Genomic DNA, 23659 nt, shown 5'->3' on the forward strand with positions numbered 1-23659 from the left:
CCCCAATGCTAGAATTAAAGGCGTGCACCAGTACACCTGGTCAAGCATGCCCTTTTTTAAATGACAAACTGTACTCTATCTAATAAAATCCACATTTTCAGTTCTTTCACTGAACAGATACAACTTTCCATCTTACATTTTCAGAAAGAAAAACTAAAGATACGTGACATAAAAAGTTACTAGCCCTCTATCCACGATAATAACAAACACCTACCTGAAAATAGAAGAATGCTTGACCAAACCAATAATGCATTACAGTGATCTTGGCTGCATCATGTCTCAGGTGTTTCCAGATGAACTCAGTCATTATAGTCTGAATCAAGAGGCTAAACGCTAACACTGGAAGATTATGTGGTCTCAAGAGCAAAGCTGCCAGAAGAACTAGTCCACTATGTATCTCCCACAAACCTACAGTCCTGGTTTTGAAGTCTGTTGCAATGACTTGTGCTTTCAGTAAACCTTTGGTACCCGTGAACAGAATGCCAAGGACAAATACATAAACAAAACGAGCTTCAATAATGCCCCTAAAAAAAAAAGCAAAACATGTTAGATTCATTTGTACTATCTAAAAAAATTCAAGTACATACTTTTCCATTAAAAGATGTATCTAATTAGAGAATGCCTGAATGTGCCAGTATAACTAGACAAGCTGTGACTACTTTAAACAAACAAAAGGCATGTCTACTTCTACCTGTGTGCCTTTAAGGAACAGCCAGTTAGGCCAACAGGCATATGTTGGAATGTACTGTCCTGATGAAGTTTGGGGGAAAACTTGCTTATATGGTCCAAGGATCACCCGACTGCAAAACCAGAGCTATACCCTTGTAATATGCCAAGAAAATCACTAATCCACTTTGCACAGTTAAATGAAAAACCATTGTGACAGTCCAAGACCTGAGTATCGGAAATTGCCTAAGTTCAAAATGCTAACTGCAATTCAGCATGTTCTATTGCAAATAAATGGATTTAAAAAGAACTTGCAGGTTGACGTGTATAAGATGGGCAATGTCAGCATGCAGTGGTCTCTGCGGCTCACAAGTTCTGCTGTTTGAACAATTAACGCTCTGACAACTTCATTGTGTGTGAAACAGAAAGTGGTTCCTACACATCACAAGGGTTATCCTAGGAATTATATATGTGTAAAAAAATAGATATGAAGGATTTGGCACATAGTAATGCTTAGTAATATTAAGTAGTAGCAGTAATATTAAACACTGTTATGAACTAAGTATCTTAACACTTAATTTAAGTATATAAAGGATACAAGTTATAAGACTATGTCTAATAATTTCATCTTCTTTAATATATATTCCTAATACATGGTATTTTCAAAATATTTTATAAATGGTGTATTTATATACTTTAAGATTAATGGTGGAATACTTTTAATTCCAGCAGTCAGGAGGTAAAGACAGAGACAGACAGTCTGTGAGTTTGAGGCCAGCCTGATCTACATAGTGCATTCCAGGCCCAGGCTACATATTGAGATCCTGTTTAAAACAAACAAAACAACAAAACAAAACAGGTTTGATTTCCCAGCACCCACATGGAGGTTCACAACTGTAACTCCAGTTTTGGGGATTCAATGCCTTCTTCACATACATGATGCACAGACAATGAATTTTAAATAAAATAGCAACAGCAGTATACCGGTTTTAAAAATGGATTTCCTGTATCATGCTGTCATCCAACACTTTGTGTACTATAAAAATCCCCATTTATTATGATCATTTTAATGCAGTGTTGAAACTGTGTGACACGTGGGACAGTGTAACCATATAAAGGGGTGTATGGTCCCGGTATAAAGACTAACGACAGGTCCCTTTATAGGACAGAATGCAGTGTAACCATATAAAGGGGTGTATGGTCCCGGTATAAAAGCTAACAACAGGTCCCTTTATAGGTATAGAATGCAGCAAACATATGGCCAATAAGGGTTTCACAGAAGAAGCCCTCTCCCAGCAGATAATCCCAGGCCACTGGACAGGAAAGAGTAACAGAAAGAGCATCCAAATGAGTCCCCAGACCTCACCAGTCAGTGCTTCTCATTCCTAGGACTTTGACTTTCAATCCTAGACATGCTTGGGCTTCAGAAAGGGAAGAAAGGAAAGGGTCAAGAGAAAGGGTCGTGACTAATTGGTGAATATTGACTCACAGTAAATGCAGAACCAGATAGGTCAGGGTCCAAGATGAATTCAGAATTTGATCAGTTTAGGAACCAGGTGGATCTGAAACCAGTGCATTTTTAAAAATCAAGATAGACAGGGTGAGGAATGGATGCATTTTACAGACAGAAAGAGCATGCTGAGAGGAAAGGCACTGGCTTTCTTCTCATCGTCTATAAAAGCCAAGCTGCTCATAAGCAGAGAAGAAAGTAAGGGGATCACAGTCTTGAGATGAATGATGCAGAAATCAAGGACAGACATGGCGAAAACAAGAAATGCACGCACACACTGCACTTGGAGATTAAACAAAGCCCCAAATGTAATATGCAACCATTTGCCCACAGTTCCAGACTACAAAGCCAAGAACAGACTTTGTCTCTACAAAATGTCCCCAGTCTCAACCACCATCTTCTTCATGTTCCCCGCGGCTTTCTGCCTCATTGAAGGCCACCACCCTGCTGGCCCCTGCTGCAGACACAGAGATGTTTCCTGGTACGCCCCTAAGCTTCTGGCTACAGCCCTCAGCTCTCAGCACTTGTTAACCCTAGATTCTGTGAGGTACTCAAGTGAGTAAAAAGGAAGGCCACAACCTATATATGACCTTGGCTCCTAAATATGACAATATTTAATCAACTTAAGTCATATACAAAAAGAGTTTGGTAAGTTGGACTCAAGTAAGAGTCTGCCTATTGCTTTACCACCCTTCTGTGCTCTATGAAAACTTACTACCTCATGGCTACAAGATCCCACCACAGGGCTTCAACATATCTGTGAGGGTTGTCCCACTACTGCTGGACAACGACAAATTATTTATTCCTTCAACTGCAAATGATGCTTCAAAGAACATGAGGGCATCTTACTTCCGATGGCCCCTCTGCTGTATTCTCGGTACTTTTGAGAACAGATATAACCACACCAAGAAGGCTAGCCACGCTCTGCAGCCCTGTCCAGTCACCTGTAGTTCTATCACGGACACCAGACTCATGGTTAGCCCTCTTGATCTGCACAACAGGAGCTCCTTGGCCTTACAGGAGTAACACAGGAAAGCCAGCTTCCTTTCCCAGATGCTGGGAGTATCCACACTATTACTGTCCCTGCTATGTAAGTCACAGCTCAACTTAGCAAGACTAAATCCTAGTAAATGAAGGTTGCTGTTAACTCATTTATCACTTCATTCATCAGTCCTAGGCCTTAATTTATTTATTAATTAAAAATAAGTACAATGAGCTTACTTCTAAATTATTTTTCTCCCAAGAGTGCTAACAAAGTGGTTCACTACCGTTTTCTTGGCCAGGATACAATAGTTGCAAGTGAAACCACTATTAATAAAAACTACACTCGGGATGGAGAGATGGCTCAGAGGTTAAGAGCACTGATTGTTCTTCCAGAGGTTCTGAGTTCAATTCCCAGCAACCACATGGTGGCTCACAACCATCTGTAATGAAATCTGGTGCCCTCTTCTGGCCTGCAGGCATATATGCAGGCAGAACACTATACAAAATAAATAAATCTTTAAAAAAAATAAAATAAAATAAAAATAAAAACTACACTCCAGGGTCTGCAGAGATGGCTTACAGGTTAAGAGCACCCACAAGGCAGCTCACAACGATCTGTAACTCCATTCTAGGGGATGTGGCTTCCTCACATGGATATAGCTACATGCAAAACACCAATGCACACAAAATAACAAATTACTTAAAAAAATAAACCCCACTATCGTAAAGATTAGCATGGCATTTTTTAGTACAGAAAACACTGAAATATATAAAAGCAAACTTTGGTCTCTAGTTCACTTACTTTGAAATGCTTTTGTTGTCTGGCTGCCATGGAAACAGCACAATCCCAGTGGCTGCCCTATAGCAGAAGACACCCAGCAGCCCCAGGGCTAAGGCTGCCTTAGATACAAGGGAACATCCATTTTGAACCAACATGAAGATCACAACCAGAGAAAGGGCAGCCAGGCCTGAGAGTTGAGCTTTGTGATCAGAGCTGAAATAAGACAGAAGATGTCCAAATTACACCAACAGAATTGTGGATATTGAAGGGTTTTTAAAGAATTACAATCAGATGATTTTTCTAGAAAGCCAGAAAACAAAACGAGTTCTTAAATGTCACAAAGACGACCATGCTGAGATCTCACTCACTTCTTACTCTCAAGATGGCCAGATGCTGGCATTAGGTACAAACAGCTCTGTCCTCCAGTCCTTGCCTTGCTTCGTGCTCATCCTGGCTCTACTGTTCTCCCATGACCTCAAGTCTCTCGGCCCTAGCTTCTGACAGGTGCTGTCCCGCTGAGCGGAGGTGCACAGGTGCTACGTGTAAAAGAATTCGGGCAAGGCTGGCTCCCTTATGTTATTTACAGCTATGCTCATAAAGCTTCGATAGCTAATAGTTGTTAAATACATATTCTGGAAAGATATACATAGAAATGAGAAAAGATTTTAGAAAATGTGAACAAAACTGGGCATGGTGATATACATCTGTAATCTTGACAAATGAGATCACAAGTTTGAGGTCAGGCTTGGGGATACAGGGCAAGACTTTGTTTCAAAACACACACACGGGGAGGGGGAGGCACCGAGGGGAAGGGGGAGAGAGAGAGAGAGAGAGAGAGAGAGAGAGAGAGAGAGAGAGAGAGAGAGAGAGAACAACAATAACAACAAAAAAAGAAAGAAAAAAGAAAAACAAACCAGAAAATGGCATAAGACAGTTGTGACTGTCAGGACACGGAGAGATGATTTAAAACCAGAGGCTTCACCCCAGAGGAGGTCCCACCCAGGCGGAGGTCCTACCCTGGAGGAGGTCTCACCCTGGAGGAGGTCTCACCCTGGAGGAGGTCTCACCCTGGAGGAGGTCTCACCCTGGAGGAGGTCTCACCCTGGAGGAGGTCTCACCCTGGAGGAGGTCTCACCCTGGAGGAGGTCCCACCCTGGAGGAGGTCTCACCCTGGAGGAGGTCTCACCCTGGAGGTCCCACCCTGGAGGAGGTCTCACCCTGGAGGAGGTCTCACCCTGGAGGTCTCACCCTGGAGGAGGTCTCACCCTGGAGGAGGTCTCACCCTGGAGGAGGTCTCACCCTGGAGGAGGTCTCACCCTGGAGGAGGTCTCACCCTGGAGGAGGTCTCACCCTGGAGGAGGTCTCACCCTGGAGGAGGTCCCACCCTGGAGGAGGTCTCACCCTGGAGGTCTCACCCTGGAGGAGGTCTCACCCTGGAGGAGGTCCCACCCTGGAGGAGGTCTCACCCTGGAGGAGGTCCCACCCTGGAGGTCTCACCCTGGAGGAGGTCTCACCCTGGAGGAGGTCTCACCCTGGAGGTCTCACCCTGGAGGAGGTCTCACCCTGGAGGAGGTCTCACCCTGGAGGAGGTCCCACCCTGGAGGTCTCACCCTGGAGGAGGTCTCACCCTGGAGGAGGTCTCACCCTGGAGGAGGTCCCACACTGGAGGAGGTCTCACCCTGGAGGAGGTCTCACCCTGGAGGTCTCACCCTGGAGGAGGTCCCACCCTGGAGGAGGTCTCACCCTGGAGGAGGTCTCACCCTGGAGGAGGTCTCACCCTGGAGGTCCCACCCTGGAGGAGGTCCCACCCTGGAGGAGGTCTCACCCTGGAGGAGGTCCCACCCTGGAGGTCTCACCCTGGAGGAGGTCCCACCCTGGAGGAGGTCCCACCCTGGAGGAGGTCCCACCCTGGAGGAGGTCTCACCCTGGAGGAGGTCTCACCCTGGAGGAGGTCTCACCCTGGAGGAGGTCCCACCCTGGAGGAGGTCCCACCCTGGAGGAGGTCTCACCCTGGAGGAGGTCTCACCCTGGAGGAGGTCTCACCCTGGAGGAGGTCTCACCCTGGAGGAGGTCCCACCCTGGAGGAGGTCTCACCCTGGAGGAGGTCTCACCCTGGAGGAGGTCCCACCCTGGAGGAGGTCTCACCCTGGAGGAGGTCCCACCCTGGAGGAGGTCTCACCCTGGAGGAGGTCCCACCCTGGAGGAGGTCCCACCCTGGAGGAGGTCCCACCCTGGAGGAGGTCTCACCCTGGAGGAGGTCTCACCCTGGAGGAGGTCTCACCCTGGAGGAGGTCTCACCCTGGAGGAGGTCCCACCCTGGAGGAGGTCTCACCCTGGAGGAGGTCCCACCCTGGAGGAGGTCTCACCCTGGAGGAGGTCCCACCCTGGAGGTCTCACCCTGGAGGAGGTCCCACCCTGGAGGTCTCACCCTGGAGGAGGTCTCACCCTGGAGGTCTCACCCTGGAGGAGGTCTCACCCTGGAGGTCTCACCCTGGAGGAGGTCTCACCCTGGAGGAGGTCTCACCCTGGAGGTCTCACCCTGGAGGAGGTCCCACCCTGGAGGAGGTCTCACCCTGGAGGTCTCACCCTGGAGGAGGTCCCACCCTGGAGGTCTCACCCTGGAGGAGGTCTCACCCTGGAGGTCTCTGCTGTGCCCCACACTGAACACCCTAGATATCCCACTAGAGTGCTGTATATCACCACAGAAAATGGTATTAAAACAGCTTTGGAGTGGACAGCTAATAGGGTTTATAAAATGGCTCTCTGTAACTTGAATGGCCCAGGAATTCAAGAAAGAAAGAAAAAAAAACAGGGTGCAGGAAGCAGTACAATTGAGAAGGTATGCAGGACACACATGAACCAAATGCTTCAATTTTCCAGAAAAACAAAACAGAGTCCATTATGTTCTTCTAAGACCTGGCTGAGGAGATATGGCCTATTACCAGGCCCTGTGCCCTCTTTCCTCCCTGAACTGCAAAGTGAGGACCACACTGTGCTGTTTCTCCAGGGCTGTTGTACAGGCAAATGGCTGAGTCCACAAAGATGCCAGCTGTAACTGTGAGATTATGAAAGTTAGGGGAATTCTCTGAGTCACTGTTCTTTGATGCCCACATCCAGGTTGACTGTGAACTTGTAAGGTCTTGGGAGCACCATTTGCCTGTTTCTCCTCCAAGCAGATACAAAGTCCCAACAGTATCCACCTGAGACTTCCCAAGCACTAGCAGGAGCACTACACTCTGCACTACAATGTTATGCAGTCCTGAAACTGTTTGTTCCTTTGAACATTCTCATTTGCTGTTCTTTTACTTCAGCTTGAATCTTTGTTGCCAGACAATTAAAAATCAAGACAGTCTGGTCTTGACTTTGTCAGACTCAGATCCTTCCTTTTACTTCAAGTCTCTTCTTAAGACCCTCCATCTACCCCATCTATATCTCTTCCTGGCTCTGCAGCCTCAGCAGAAGACTCGGGGGATATTGAGAGACCTGCTATGCTATACACTTTTCCTTCTAAGGGTGGAGAGAGAGAGAGGCATGACTGTTGAGAAGGGAGAACAGAAGGCAAAGATGCTCCAGAGACCACAGCCTTCTGCCTACTGACCTTGTCCTCTTGTCCATGGGCAGCAGTATAGAATGAGCCACCATGGACTTGACCCCAGAATTACATCTTTTGCACAATGATCGTTTCAAAACTCACAGGGTCTCAATCATTAACAATTACTCTGATTCCACATTAATAAATCAAATCTATTAAGTGAGCCTCTTTTTAACTTCATGAGGTATATTTTCTATTTCTTTATATCTCAAGTATTATCTTAGTCTTTATCTTTAAAAGGACACAATGCAGAAAAGGAAGGCCATTCAGCTACAGATAGTTTCAGTCCATTGGTCATGCTCACCTGGTAAGCCAGTGGCTGAAGTCAGGCCGGTGAGCTCCCTGCACCCCTGTCTGGTTCAAGGACCTCAGCAGCCGGCAGCAAATCAGCACCAGCCAGGGACTTGCCAGCACTGCCCACCATTTGCTGCTTCCTTTTGTTTCGGAAAGGGAGACCCCTTTACCCTTTCTGTCAGGCTCAGGGGTACTATAGCTTGTGCTGTCCTTCCGGGTATAAGCAAGTATGTCCACACACTCTTGTTCAACATGGAAGCGATGCTGAGGTTCACAGTCATCTCCCAGAAAGTAACTCCTACAGGTTTCCTGACTCAGAGCCAGGCACAGAGTGTTAACAAGGAAGTACCAGGTCTGATGTTCTTCCTCCACAAAGCTGCTGGCTCCCAGGCTCAGGACGTGGCCCACTGTGCCCAGAAGAAGGAGGAGGTCCACCTCTGACCATCCTGAGCTGGGATGAGATGCACTCTGTTAGAAGGAAATACAGTTTCTGAAGGATAACCTGGAAATTTTATCCATCACCCTGCACAGTCCCTGGCCCACAGTGAAAAGGCCTCGTGACAGACACTTGCTGTCTTCCCATCCAACCCAGATCGTCTACTGTGGAAGGAAGCCCCTGCATGGGAAGCACCGGGCCCTCTCCTGCAGCGCAGCCCAGAGGAGGTCCACGAGGACATGGACATACCATGTCAGTCCTGGACTCTAAGTCCCAAGCTCAGTGTCAGAGACTGAAAGCAGGCCCTCAACACAGTGACTGTGTATAAGAATTGCCCAGAAGGGCCGGGCGGTGGTGGCGCACGCCTTTAATCCCAGCACTTGGGAGGCAGAGGCAGGCAGATCTTTGGGAGTTCGAGGCCAGCCTGATCTACAAGAGCTAGTTCCGGGACAGGCACCAAAGCTACAGAGAAACCCTGTCTTGAAAAACCAAAAAAAATAAATAAATAAATAAAAGAATTGCCCAGAAGATCCTGGCCCAGCTGTCATGTTCCCTGCATGCCATCAATCTCCCAGGATCACATAGTTCCCACTATAATGGTTACTTCGGCTGAAATGGCAACAGAACACTATCTCTTCAATTATGTTATGATTTAGATATGAAGTACTTCCCTCACCAAGGGGGGGGGGGCTCAAAAAGGTGATTAGAACGAGAAGGAGCTAACTCCATTCTCCCTTCTTTCCTCTCTCTGCTTCTTAGCTGCCACGAGTAAACAGCTCTTTCCAGCCAAGCCTTTCCCATGTGATGTTTCCATCCCAACACAGGCCCACAGTAATGGAGCCAGCCAGATACAGGCTGACACTGTTGAAATGAGCTGTAAATCTTCCCTCCCTTAAATTGTTGATCTCAGATATCTTGTCATCGTGATGAAAGACTGACCAACACAAATTAGTAACTTAACAACAGTCGAGGGCTGATGAGGGTCAGCAGGTATAGGCACTTGCCGCCTATACCTGAGTCCTATCCTCAGGACCCGTATGTGGGAGGAGAGAACTGACTCTCACAAGCTGTCCTCTGACCTCCACGTGTGCACCGTCATACACCCCAGTTCAATATGAAATTCTTGTTGTTACTTATCGTTCTGATAGCTAATAACTACGTATAGTAAGGCACCCAGAGAAACACCACGAATCCAAACAGGCCCTAAAGATGCAAACATACATGGAGACTGTGCCTAGATCCAGATACACAGCAGGAGACCCTTAAAAGCCCTGTGCTGGGAAGAGGAGAGGACAGAGTATACTGGATGAGAGCTGGAGTTACTGCACAGCTTCTCAATTCCAGGCTCTGGATACTGTGGACTCTACCACGCCCAGGAGCCTGGGTACCGTGGACTCTACCACGCCCACGTGCCTGGGTACTGTGGACTCTACCACGCCCACGTGCCTGGGTACCGTGGACTCTACCACGCCCACGTGCCTGGGTACCGTGGACTCTGCCACGCCCACGTGCCTGGGTACCGTGGGCTCTGCCACGCCCACGTACCTGGGTACCGTGGACTCTACCACGCCCATGTACCTGGGTACCTGGACTCTACCACGCCCAGGAGCCTGGGTACCGTGGACTCTACCACGCCCACGTGCCTGGGTACCGTGGACTCTACCACAACCACGTGCCTGGGTACCGTGGACTCTACCACGCCCACGTGCCTGGGTACCGTGGACTCTACCACGCCCATGTACCTGGGTACCGTGGACTCTACCACGCCCACGTGCCTGGGTACCGTGGACTCTACCACGCCCACGTGCCTGGGTACCGTGGACTCTACCACGCCCACGTACCTGGGTACCGTGGACTCTACCATGCCCATGTATCTCTTTCACACTGCTCTGTTACTGTCACCTACCTAATAAAGGCGTCATACCAAAACCCAAGAATTTCACAGGAAAATATAAGCCTTGAAAAGAAAGTTCTGTGAGGCAGAACAGACCAATAGTGGACCAAGCTTCCTCAGAAGCCTCCTGCGTGTCCCACTGTTCACCGTCCATAAAGCTTTCTACACATGTTCCCTTTCTTCCACATCCAGAAACCCTATTATAACTCTGCTCCAGTCCAGCTCTTTCCAGCTGAGAATAAAAGCCTGTGACCTGACTACCCAACAGAATATCATGAGCCAATGCGCTCAGAAGCCTGGGAAGGGCTGCTTAGCTCTTTCTCCTACAGCTCACTTGGTGTGTGGTCTTTCCAAGGCATCTCCAGCACTGGAAGACTAGTATACACAAGATTTTCAGCCAATTTCTTATTAATGAAAGATTAGCTGGAAAACACAGCAAAAGCCCACCCACAAGGACCACAGCCGTACCTTCTTCAGCAGAGTGCCGTCGACGACCATCCTGATGAGAGCAGACAGAATCGCACAGAGCAGTGCAGCCGCCAGCACCATCACAGCCCCTGCCGCCAGCCACGGGAGGCTGCAGAGGTAGCATGAGCTCTCAGACGAGGTGCACACCAGGACATGAACGGCCGAGAGAACCAGAAATAACAAATAAAAGAGCAGGGAAGACACGGGAGACAACAGGGGGACATCCAGCTCATCCTTCCTGCACAGCACATGTGGGGTGCTAAGGAGGAACAGAGTGAGAACCTGAAACAGAAGAAGATCGAGAGTGTCTATGGAAGGTCAGGCATCGTCAAATGAGCCCATCCTGTTCCACTTATAACAACAACAAAAAGACCCAAGGAAAAATTAGTTTTAGTTTTTTACTAAAACTACATAGCTTGATTTATAGTTTCATCTCTGGAAGAACAAAGAACATTCCTATTTTCCATGGTATATCAATGCTCTTTTTAGACACGGGGTCTTGTTGTAGCCCAGGCTGGCATGACTTCCCTCTGTCTTAGTAGCCTGAATTCTAGGATTAGAGACATAACACTATCATGCTTAGAAGTAATGATATATACATTTAAAACCATCGTGTTTTAGCTGAGTTGTGAAATCAATTTAACACACAAACCATGACAATACAAGTGTCTGTACCTCCAAAACCACGACAGTCCCGACTGCCATGGAGTAGATGTCATAGTGAGCCACCTGAGTGCTCAGAGACAGGCTCAGGGTCTTCAGGGCACCCAGGTACTGCCTGAGGACTTTGGTCCCCAGGCCAAGCAGGACGTCTGAATGGTTTTCTTCCAAGTGTAGCTTGACCCAATTTCCATGCAACCTTTCTGCCATTTTAAACTGCTCAAATCCAGGATCTATCAGACAAAAGGATTATACACACTTATAATTTTAGTGCATTCGCTTATTCCTGGCATAGTCTTTAGAACTGATACCTATGGAAGGCGATCTGTTCCTAGGCAGGAAGGGTCAGCTACACGTCGGTAATACTGTGACAGCTGATGATGTAATCCACCTAAGCCAACACAGCCAGGGCTTGGGCACTCAGCACACACAGTATAGGCAGAAATAAGCACCCACAGCTTGGCCCAGACACTTTTTCTACATTGCTCATGTGATCTTACCTCTCCTCTCTTCTGAAGCGTACGCACAACAGCCCTGGCTCCACAGAGCCCTTCTCATCTCTGTAGACAGTGCGGTGAGGAATCCTGCCCATACACCGCACAGGCTGATTCTTGTGCCTTCACACTGGCTTCCTTCACTAGCCGCTCTTCCTTACAGTGCTCCAGGCTCACGGCTACCCCTCTCCGTTAGCTCTGAAAGGCATGCTGCTGGAGGCAAGGGGCTGACAATCCTCTTTCCAGATCTGGTTATTACTCTTTACTATGTTGTGCTTGCTTGTGACTATATGAGTCTAAAGAACAAGACTTTTCCTCCTGAGATGTTCTGTTCTTTAAAATGCACCTCATACACCAGCAGGGCCACACGTGCTGTCGTTCCCTACAGTGCTGCAGTGATCTGTGAATGCAACTCCTGCTTCACCTTCAAAGCAGCAAAAGAACCCCTGCAGGCATTCTCTTGCTGAGAACAAGGGTTCAACGACACAATTTTAACGTGAACAGAACCTCAGCATTTCAGGTGGCACCTCTCCTTACTGCTGGGTGTCACAAGTTACTGGCCAGCGTCACCCTAAGCAGCTTGCGCACTTCCGCAATGACCCACGAAGGACGGATGAGACAACTGTGCCTGTTCTCCAGATGAGAAACGGAGCTAGAATTAAGGCATTTGCTCAGGTCACAAAGTGACAGAAAGCTTTATTCTAAACTCTGATAGGAAGTTCACGGCTGGTGCCCTCACGGGTATGCCACAGGAAAATAGGGGTATCTATGTTTATACCCCAAGCCTCCACAGTGACCTGTTATTCATAATACAGTCTCTCTTCCAGGGAGTCACAGAGACTTGGGCCACCTACGCCTATACCCCACAGTATCTATAAGTGAACTATAGAAGACTGGTGGTACCTATACCTATACCCCACAACCTCCATAAGACTCATAAAGACATAGAGCACCTGTGTCTATAACCCACAGCCTCCATGAGTAAGCCACAAAGACCTGTCTATGTATACTACGATCTATCTGTGTATACGCAACAGGTTTACACATCTCTACAAATGAACCACAAAGACACAGGGTATTTGTGTTACATCTTACAGCCACTATAAAATGAGTCATAGAAACCTGGGGTTCCTGTTCATATAGCTACATGAATACTTCCTAAGCACGGACTCTGTCCCTAGCTATCACATCCTGAATAAGAAACACAATGGATTGCAAATTAAAAGAAAGAAAGAAAGAAAGAAAGAAAGAAAGAAAGAAAGAAAGAAAGACAGACAGACAGACAATGGTGAATAAACAGGACAATTCCTGTCTGCTTACGTTCTGATTCAGAAGGCACAAATGATATGGGAGGTTTTTCTGTTCATGTGTTACTTTCATTGGCTAATGAATAAAGAAACTGCTTTGGGCCTGATAGGGCAGAACTTAAGTGGAGAAGACAGAACTGAATGCTGGGAGGAAGAATGCAGAGTTGGAGAGAAGCCATGAATCTTCAATCTGAGATGGACACTGGTTAGAATCTCTGGTAAGTCACTGCCACGTGGCGATACACAGACTAATGGAGATGGGTTAAACTAATATGTAAGAGTTAGCCAATAAGAAGCTAGAGCTAATGGCCAAGCAGTGTTTTAATTAATACAGTTTCTGTGTGGTTATTTCGGGTGTAAGCTACTCAGGTGGCCAGGACAAACAAGGGGCCCTCTCCCTTACAACACACAAACACAAACAAATGTAAACAAAGCACTATGTTGTAGGTATAGACACGTGATAACAATTTGTGAGGAATGGAAGCTGGAGAGATGGCTCAGTGGTTAAGAGCTCTGGCTGCTCTTTCAGTGGATCCGGGTTTGAGTCCCAAGACCCAGGTGGCAGCTCACAACCATATAGAACTCCAGTTCCAGGTGACCCAACATCCTTTACTTCTGGCTTCTGAAATGCATGCACACACACATAGACATACATGAGGGCAAAACACACAAAAGAAATTATTTTTAGTCACAAAGTATGCTATAAAGGAAAAGAGGGAATAGGAGAGATTTCTGGTAATAGAGAACAATTTCTGGTAATAGAGAACAATTGATTTTAGATTGGAAGGCAAGGATAGTCTGATAACCTGACCGTAAAGGAAGCCCAGGAATTAACCAGATGAGGAACTAGGAAGGAACATCCAATCACTATGAACGTATTGTTCAAAATTCCTGAAGAAAAAAAAAAGTGGTTCCCACTAGAACTGAAAGACTGAAAGACAGGGGGCAAGAAGCATCAGATTTGACTAGATGTTGTGGAAGATTCTGTTGGCCTTGCTGTGGGATTTAGAATGTAACGACGGTGTACACATAGGTAGGCCTCGCAGGAGTGAAGCCCCCCAAATGTCTCCTAATCCCTGTAGACTTGTTTCCGTTCTATTTAACACGGTTCCTAATTTTTTTATCCTAACATTTCTGAAAAAACAAACAATTCTTAGTAGCTGTTTTTTGTTGGCAATTTTACTAGATTAGAAATTTTCTAATAACAGCAAAATATGAAAAAACTGGCTAACCTAGTGGCTAATGCCAATAATCTCAGCTACTCAAGAGGCTGAGTCAGGAAGATCACAAACTGAAGGTCAACCTAAGCTACAGAATTCAAGGACAGAAATGTAGTTTAGAGCTAGAGTATTTGCCTATCAAGTGCAAGGGTTAGAGTTCAATTCCCAGTACTGTAAAACCAACTACCACCACAACCAAAAATACAAATAAAAACCAAAGCCAACCAAATGAACAAACAAAACCACCAAAAAAAAAAACCTTCACCACATATACACATCAAAATAAAAACAATAAAACATCACCATACCTAAAACAAGAAAAAAAAAACAAACACCAACACTTTCCTACCCCTCAAACAAACAAACAAACCAACAAAAAAAATCTTACAAGCCTTTCAGTTATTTCAGGTGGGAAAAAAATCAAGAATAAGAGTTATGTGCATCGAAGCCACGCCTCACCCCTAACTCTCACCTGGACTACTGGATTGAGGACTTGTTCAGGGAGTCTTCCTGCCCCTTGTATATGGCTCCCAGTCATTTCCTAGCTGTCAGACACGGTCTGTCTTCCACAGGTAACACCCATGGTACTCACTCTACTGGATGTACACCACACATAGAGAAGAAAACTTGCCTCAAACACAAGTGCCTCCTCTAGACTTGAGAAGGAGCACCAGGGACAGATGTGCTAGTCTGTGACCTGCTGGACGTACCAGAGTAAATCAACTGGAAATATACTTGGATGATCTATAAAGGGCCTCATAGAGGCTTATGCTTCTCCTGGGATCATTCCTATTGGCACAGAAATGACCCCTGGTATCTCCAGCTAAAAGACAAACATCGGCTTGGACCACAGTCTGCCTTTCTCATCCTCAACTGCCCTTACCTGTACCTATTCCACCAGCCTCTCTCCCAATCACTGCTGGCTCCACATCCTGAGAACCAATAGTTAGCTCTCAATTCCCCTTTGTTTTACAGCATCAGTACAGCGGCTTGCGATCTCCTTACTGAAATTCTTTTAATACTTGGTCCCCAGCTGGTAGAATTGTTTGGAAATTATGAGAAGATATGGCTTTGTTGAAGGAGGTGTCACTGAGGGTGGCTGTGAGATTTCAAGGGCCCTCACCATCCCCAGTTAGCTTTCTCTTCCTCAAGCTTGTAGATCATGATGTAAGCTCTGAGTTACTGCTCTAGCATCCTGGCTGCCTGCTGCCATGTCCCCTGCCATGATGGTCATGAACTTTCTTCTGTACGTTGCCTTGGTCATGATGTCTTAACACAGAAACAGAAAACTAACAAAGTAGGTCCTGACCACCTTACTGCATGGTCACCTACTCTTACACTGTATGCTGAGAAACTGGAGCTGCTCCTTTGGCCTTGGGTCTTCTTGCCCCTTATTCAATCCCATTGTACCACTGCTAATTCCATCACCACGCGGGGCTCACTAAAACACTACAGCTGTTCCTTGCTTGCTCTGCTACAGTACAAGGCAGAACTCCCAGAGGGGACCCGGAAGAACCTCTGCAAATGCAGAAAACTCTGCCATATCCTCCTTCACCTTGACAAAACCGAAAGCTCATCTAATGCCTCACAGCCTTCTGATGACATCTCTGAACTCATCTCCTGAACCTCTGACCCTCAGTCCACAAAGCTCCCTCTTAAATCTAAGATTAGGCTTTTCTATGGAGACCAACCCACCTATGCTCCCATGAGCAATCTTTTCCTAGGGTTCTGGTCACTTTTGTTTTCCTCATGCTGAAAGATTCTGTGAGGACAGAGATCTGGTGTCACCAGTACTCCTAACATGGTGTCCCTTGTTCATAAACAAAAACTTGGTAAATATTTCTTGAATTAATAAATGTATAGATTTCAAATAGCTTAATTATATTTGTGGGTGTTGAAACAGTGACAGTTGAGGGACTAAGAAAACAGGAACGTAGTATTCATAATTACAGAGTGACAACTACCAAGTATCCCACTACAAACTGCACACGAGAAAACATCTGGAAAACGTAAGGCCCATGGGATCACGACGACCTTACAGAAGTTAGAACTACAATTACCTTACCTTTCTCATATGATGGCACATTTTCTTGCAATAGTTTGCTAAGTTGTAATGTGTTTAAGTGTAAGAATCTCAGTTGTTCTCGCATGGGTTTTCCTTCTATGACTGGAAATAAAAGGCTCCCTACACTGTCTTTAGGAATTGGCAAACCAAGTCCAATTGCTAGGGTGGCAGCCAAGTCAGTCTGCTGGACGTGCTTTGGGTGTCGGATATCCCCTGGAAAAAAGAAAACATTTTAAACAATAGGTTTATAAAGCAGAAAATGGTAGTTTTTCTTGAATTTAAGCAACTACAGTTAATATAAATCAAAGCCACCATGTCTTCAAACCACTCAACTACACAATCACACAGAAATTTATCAAGTGCTAACTTTGCTTACGTAGCTTATAATATACTGGATGAAGTCTAATTTTAAAAATACAGTGATAGCCGGGCGGTGGTGGCGCACACTTTTAATCCCAGCACTTGGGAGGCAGAGGCAGGCGGATCTCTGTGAGTTCGAGACCAGCCTGGTCTACAAGAGCTAGTTCCAGGACAGGCTCCAAAACCACAGAGAAACCCTGTCTCAAAAAAGAAAAACAAAACAAAACAAAACAAAAAAAATACAGTTATGGTGATTGTAGCATTGGGCATGGAAGTGACAAGTCGCCAAGCAGAGGCCAAGGAAGGGCCACTTGGGTGATGTCAAGTCAACATGAGTTAGGATCAGCAGTGGTTCCCGAACTGTAACAGGATCTTTTCCTAGGAACGCAGGATGGGGATAGGTTCAGCAGGGCAGACAGGCCACTGACTAGGACAATGAGGACAAATAAGAAGTAAGACTCTGTCTATCCACATAACCTTCTCAAGCTTGCAGTAGCGGTCTGCACAACCAGCTCCTTAGGAGAACGGCTGTGGTGTTCAGACATCAGGCTCAGGGCCCTGTAGATCAAACAACCTTGGATGAAAAGTACCCTATAAGAGATTTCTCAGCGGCAAAGAATGTGACCCCTAGTCCCACCCTACCTCCCAGAAGCATCAGAGCAGGTTTACAGGGCTGGCTGAGTCACCAGGAAAGTCTTCCTGGATGGCCCTACTCAGAGCTTAGACACACAAGTGGGAATGTATGGAGATTTTACTTTAATTGCAGTAATTTTTTTGTTGTACAGACTTTTCACTTGGTCAAATTTATTTTCTAGACAAACTTTCTACTTTAATATTATTGCTTATTATCTTCCAGTACTTTCTGCTACTATTTTCTTACATTGTTTTGAGCTGAAAAAAACAAGCATGAAACAAAAGCAAAAACAACACAAATTCACTTCATTTAATCAGACACTATTCTAAGGCCGAAGCATGTCTACTGTGGGGTGACGTAAGCTTATCCATGTGATGCTCTAACTTTACCAAACACTAATAACTAGAACTCTAGGCTCAGGCAGAGAAAACAGAGGCCAGATCTAAAGAGGTGATTTCCTAGTTCTGAATGTGAACTGAAAGTATCAATTCAAACTCAAGATTACCTTATCTTAAAAGATTTCCACCGGGGGGCTGGAGTGATGGCTCAGTGGTTAAGAGCACTGGCTGCTCTTCCAGAGGACCCGGGTTCAATTCCCAGCACCCACATGGCAGCTCACAACTGTCTGAAGATCCAGTTGCAGGGGATCTGACACCTTCACACCAATGCACATAAAATAAAGTTAAATAAACCATAAAAAAGAGTATATATATATAAAATTTCCACCGGGCAGTGGTGGCACATACTTTTAATCCCAGCACTTGGGAGGTAGAGTCAGGCAGATCTCTGAGTTTGAGGCCAGCCTGGTCTACAGAGTATGTTCCAGGACAGAAAGGGCTACACAAAGAAACCCTGTCTCAAAAAAACAAAACACAACAACAACCTTTTAAGACCCAGCATAAATTCACACTTCTAGCTCTGACACAGTATAGTCTACCAATTCTACTTGGAGGATCAGGGCACCCTGGGGAAGCTAACTGAGCCCTGAGAAAGACACAGGCATGGCAGTTAGGAATACTGTTCAGAGGGTAAGAGAGGGATCAGAGACCACTGAGGTCTTGCCCCTTTAGGCAAGGACTTGGGAATTAATATGAAGATGCTCCCATTGACCAAAGATATGGGAAAATAAAGAATAGTAGTTATAATGAATAGAAACAAATCAATATGCTTAAACCCAATATTACTAAAAACTGAACAAGTTTAATTGGCCATACTTCAAGAATAATAATGAGTCATTAATTGATTTGAAACTGGTATGTGGGAAAAAAAATACATTTTGTCTCTCTTATACAAAAAATATCACTGGGAAATCCAAAGTATACGAGAACACTTTCTTTTCCTTTGCTTTCTTTCTTTCGTTCTTTCTTTCTTCTTCTAATCAGGCTGTATTTGTATATTTAAGGAAACCACGTTTTTCCTTTGTTTCTTTCTTTCCTTCTTTCTTTTTTTTTTTGTGTGTAAAACAATGAAAAGAAACCATGATTTATTTCAAGGGGGAACAAATGAAGAGTACATGGAACGGATTGGAGGGAAGAAAGGGAAGGGAGGAATTAGGCAATTTTAATTTAAAAGTTTGATTTTAAAAACCTTATGGTATAGACTGAGCATGCCCAGAGGCATTTTCTGCCCATCACTTTAATCTTTTCCACAGTTTCATGACTTTAAACTAAGCATAGTCCAAAACGTGTCTACTGTTTTTTTCTTTTTAAATTGTGACATTAAACTAAGCACGCTCAGGAATGTACTTTTTAATTAAGGATGTTTAGAAGGAGGCTAACCTCTCTAAATGAATACGAATAGGTTCCCTAACTAAAATTCCTGCTTCTGTCCAAGAAAACATTGTTTTGGAAATGACTCTCATGGTCTTGCCAGCTGCAGGCACATCTTTCTCCACTCTTTCAGTCCTGGCTGCACTTGCTTTGGCTTTAAACTCACCAAGATGCAAACCCAATGCATCAGGCTACAGGACCAGAACCAGAGAGTAGCTACAGATGCAAACCCAATGCATCAGGCTACAGGACCAGAACCAGAGAGTAGCTACAGATGCAAACCCAATGCATTATGTTACAGGACCAGAACCAGAGTAGCTACAGATGCAAACCCAATGCATTAGGTTACAGGACCAGAACCAGAGAGTAGCTACAGATGCAAACCCAATGCATCAGGCTACAGGACCAGAACCAGAGTAGCTACAGATACAAACCCAATGCATCAGGCTACAGGACCAGAACCAGAGTAACTGCAGATACAAACCCAATGCATCAGGTTACAGGACCAGAACCAGAGTAACTGCAGATACAAACCCAATGCATTAGGTTACAGGACCAGAACCAGAGAGTAGCTACAGATGCAAACCCAATGCATCAGGTTACAGGACCAGAACCAGAGAGTAGCTACAGATACAAACCCAATGCATTAGGCTACAGGACCAGAACCAGAGAGTAGCTACAGATGCAAACCCAATGCATCAGGTTACAGGACCAGAACCAGAGTAGCTGCAGGTGTCAGCTTTGCTTTAGTCTTGTGGAGGCAGAAGGGCATGCAGCTGGGGGGCGGGGAGAGAGACAAGCCAGGCCAGGGAAATCAGGATTATGTTGACCTAGGAATGGGGCCTCAGCTAGTCCACTGTGCTCTCTGACCCTATCCCTGCTGTCACCACACAGTTTGAAATAGTGAGCACTTATAAAAATATTTAAATAGTAGCTTCTGGCATTTTTCTCATTTTTAAATTAGACCCAGGCAGTGGTGGCTCACACCTTTAATCCCAGCACTTGGGAGGTAGAGGCAGGTGAATCTCTTGAGTTCGAAGTCAGCCTGGTCTACAGAGTGAGTTCCAGGACAGCCAGGGCTACACAGAGAAAGTCTGCCTCAAGAAAGAATTGTATTTATTTACAGACTCACTCATTGATTTTGTGTACATGTGTGGGCACAAGAATGCCAGGTCAGAGGACAACCGTGAGAGTGATTTCTCTGCTTCCACCAGCGGAGTCCAGAGATGGAGCTCAGAGACATACCTGACCAGAGGTTCCCTTGCCAACTGAGACATCTCACTAGCCCAAGACAAATTTTGAGGAGTTCCATACCTAGCTAGTAATATTTCTAAAATTGAATTTTTAAAAAAAATACTTATATTTTGAGAATCAGAGCAAAAAATTTAAATTATAAATCCTGACTTCCCGTCTCCCCTTTAATTTTTATTTCACATTGTTTAGGATAACTTATACCAAACTACAGTCTTAAATGTTAATCGTTCCTAATTCTCACCAGGTTTCCTTTCAAATGCAGAGCTGATTAAGATCAGAGGTGTGCTTACTTCCTCTGTGGAAGAGGCCCCATGGCTCCCTGTCTCAGACATCCCATGATCACCACAGAGAACCAGCAAACTGGGTAAGAGAGTCTCTCTCTCCTGTAAGGTAAAGGAGAACCTGTCAACTGTACTTGTCTGGCAAGAACTTTATGGTCTTGCAAAGGAAACAACTGTATAACTTCACTTTAGTTCATCAACAGAACCTTCTCCTTAGTGCGTTAAATCTCTTCCAATAAGCTTTGAGTCAGATCAAACGGTCAGAGGCAATCATGCTACAGGTGAAGAGAGAACAGTGCGGAGCTCAGAGTATACAAGGGTTGTGCTTATGACCTCCTACGGCAGGGAGCCTGTCATTTCCAAGCTGTGGGCACATGGCTCCTCTTGCCTCAGTTTCCCACCATTTATTTTACAGAAGCATCCAGAGGGGGTGCTAGGCAGGTCACGGGCTTCTCGCCCAGAGCTCTGGCCATTTGACCTTACCTGTTCCAGTGATACTGAGTGCTTCTTCTTTACCTGACACACACCACACAGTATGAATCTGTCCCTTCCTCCTGCCAAGTCTCTTCACATAGAACACGCTTTCACGAAGAGTGTCCTGAATACACTATTTGAAATTATAGCCTCTCCTTAGTACAGGGGCACTGGCTCCTGCTGCCTGTGTCTTCCTGAGACAGCAACTACTTTTTGGCACATTTATATTATTTACTGTATTTCTGGAACTCTATAAACAGCTGCAGTCAAGGAACAGCGATGTGGACGGTACCCACGGCAGAAGCATGACTGGTTGGCTGACAATGGGCAATGTTCTCTCAGTCATTTCTATTCATTCTAGAAAATATTAGCAACATGAAATCCTACCACCATGCAATGGACCACAGTAAGCCTCACCTTTGACAGCAGTGAAGTGTGAATCTTCATCAGGATACTGTCCATTTCGCTGAGCTTGTGACCAATCAGGGGGCTGTTGGGCCCGGAAATATGGCCAATGTGATCCAGCCCTAGATAGTGAAGGATCAACACATCCCAGTCTCCTCTCTTCAATACTTTATCCAGATGTCTTGTGACATTATTATCTACCTTCAGGGGGGAGGGGAGGAAGTACGTATAAATAGTGCATCCAATTTCCTGGATCACCAGGAGTCAATCTCATGAGAATAGAAAAAAACAAAAACCAAATAAAACCAAAGCCTTGAAGTCATTAAAAAAGGTAAATGGATATGAGTATTAGACTAAGCTTATGCCTATTTTTATAATGCCTCTAGTTTGTGAACAAGACATATACATAGATAATTTAAAGGAGAAAGGCTATTCTGGCATTCACCCCTCCCCCAGGGGATCATTGCTTGTCTCACGTATGCCCAGACAGGGTCCTCCCTTATTCAGTGATGCAGCTCCTCGGCTGTGGCACCCTTCCTGATCTTCTGGGCCTACAACATCTGTCCAACTGTTTTGCATTTGGGGGCCTACACACCTCGGTTCACAGGGTTTATGCCTCCACTTACAACTGATTATGTAAATGAATGATTTTTATAATCTTGCCACACCACTCCATAAATTAATAAATACCACACAGGAAATAGCATCGCCTGTGGAAAATGGTAGTACCAGGCTCGACTTCAGGCATATGCTGCTCTTTTTAAGAAACCGACCTCGGAAATGGGTGTGGTCGTGCACGGCTGTAATCCCAGCACTCTGGAGGTGGAGGCACAAATACAACAAGTTCAAGGTTGGCCACTGATATATATCAAGTTCCAGCCACACCCGGGCTACGTGAGACCTTGTAATTGGGGAGGGGTGAGGGCAGGAAGCTGACCTCTATATAATCTGACACAAAGAATGATGTTGTCCCATCATACTCCACAAAATGCTTCGGGAATAATTTAAGCCATGTTTCATCTCCATAAAAGATCATTCTTTTCCCAGCAGCTTTGGCCTGTCTTATCACATTATCTTCTAGGAGCACAGGAGAATTGAGGTTCCTGATGACATCAACAAAGCCAGGGATACTCCCTGTCATCAATGCCTGTAGGAAGAAACATTCGAGACTTAAAAAACAGATCCAAAAGTGCAGCCTCGGCGGCAGACGGGTACACACCTACAGTAGATCCTATACTGGCCACTGACGGAAAGCTGTCAGCAATAGGGCCAGTGCAGTGGGGAGACAGGACACAGACAACGAAGATTTGATTATTTAATGAACATGGTTCAGGCAATCCTTTCATGGGTAAGACAGGAGAGGAGGAGACAATAACAGTCAGACATAGTGCCAATCACAGAAGCTCTGGGTTAATGACAGTTAATGCTAATATGTATGCATATACATTGAAAACATAAACCTGTATATTCAGACCCTTTGTCAGGGTTCCAAGTAAGATTTAACATGCTCTATGTGACAAGCAAGCTCATTAACTCTAACAAACAAGCCCTAACAATCCAGCAAATCTAATATCTGTCTCTTAAATAGTTTTTTTTTTAAACTGCCGATATAGAGTTCTCAAAGTGAAGTGGGCCAAGACTGTTAGTGGATCATCAGACCCCACCCACAGTGTAGCACCGCGCAATAGACGGTGGCCTTGAAATATCCTGTTTTTCTGATATAGAGGAGTCAATACTCCACCCACTTTTACCACAGACCCTACCAGGCCACAGCAATAACAATAAATCTCCATGATTTGCAGTTATACTACCACTTAAGACAATAGCCATAGATTTGTGATAAAAAGGAACAGGAATCTTTGTAATGACTACAGAATTCTAATAAAATTTCTTCAGTGGCAAATAAACGCAAACTTCAGTTTTAGGCTCTAGGTCTTGAACTCAGTGCTATACACATGCTAGGCAAGTGCTCTACTGCTGAGTTTTATCGCCAGCCAAGTAAGTAAATATAATCAACCAGACTCCAGAGTGGCAGAATGAGGAGCTTGGCAAATCCCTCCACCCCCACCCCCACCCAAGAGCAAAGGAAAACCAACAAAACTATCAAAAGC

General features: G+C 45.4%; 1 protein-coding gene across 3 annotated transcripts in view; it reads right to left on the reverse strand.

Annotated features, from left to right (window-relative positions):
• Positions 1–23659, reverse strand: part of Pigg (phosphatidylinositol glycan anchor biosynthesis class G (EMM blood group)) — a 35187-nt gene that overhangs the window by 9203 nt on the left and 2325 nt on the right. For 2 of the 3 annotated variants that reach the window (XR_012907321.1, XM_075944124.1), the window contains exons 3-10: positions 22486–22695; positions 21561–21749; positions 20630–20771; positions 16372–16584; positions 11301–11518; positions 10626–10907; positions 7838–8295; positions 3963–4154 (exon numbers count right to left, since the gene is read on the reverse strand). Coding sequence is in view for 2 of the 3 variants with exons in the window: in XM_075944124.1 (XP_075800239.1) it covers positions 3963–4154; positions 7838–8295; positions 10626–10907; positions 11301–11518; positions 16372–16584; positions 20630–20771; positions 21561–21749; positions 22486–22695 (1904 nt within the window). In the remaining variant the exon portion in view is untranslated. Of the gene's footprint in view, positions 1–214; positions 525–3962; positions 4155–7837; positions 8296–10625; positions 10908–11300; positions 11519–16371; positions 16585–20629; positions 20772–21560; positions 21750–22485; positions 22696–23659 lie in introns of all 3 variants that reach the window. The other variant, XM_075944123.1, reaches the window with a different exon arrangement.

This window comes from Microtus pennsylvanicus, chromosome 12 (genome assembly GCF_037038515.1).
Source record: "Microtus pennsylvanicus isolate mMicPen1 chromosome 12, mMicPen1.hap1, whole genome shotgun sequence".
Taxonomy (NCBI): domain Eukaryota; kingdom Metazoa; phylum Chordata; class Mammalia; order Rodentia; family Cricetidae; genus Microtus; species Microtus pennsylvanicus.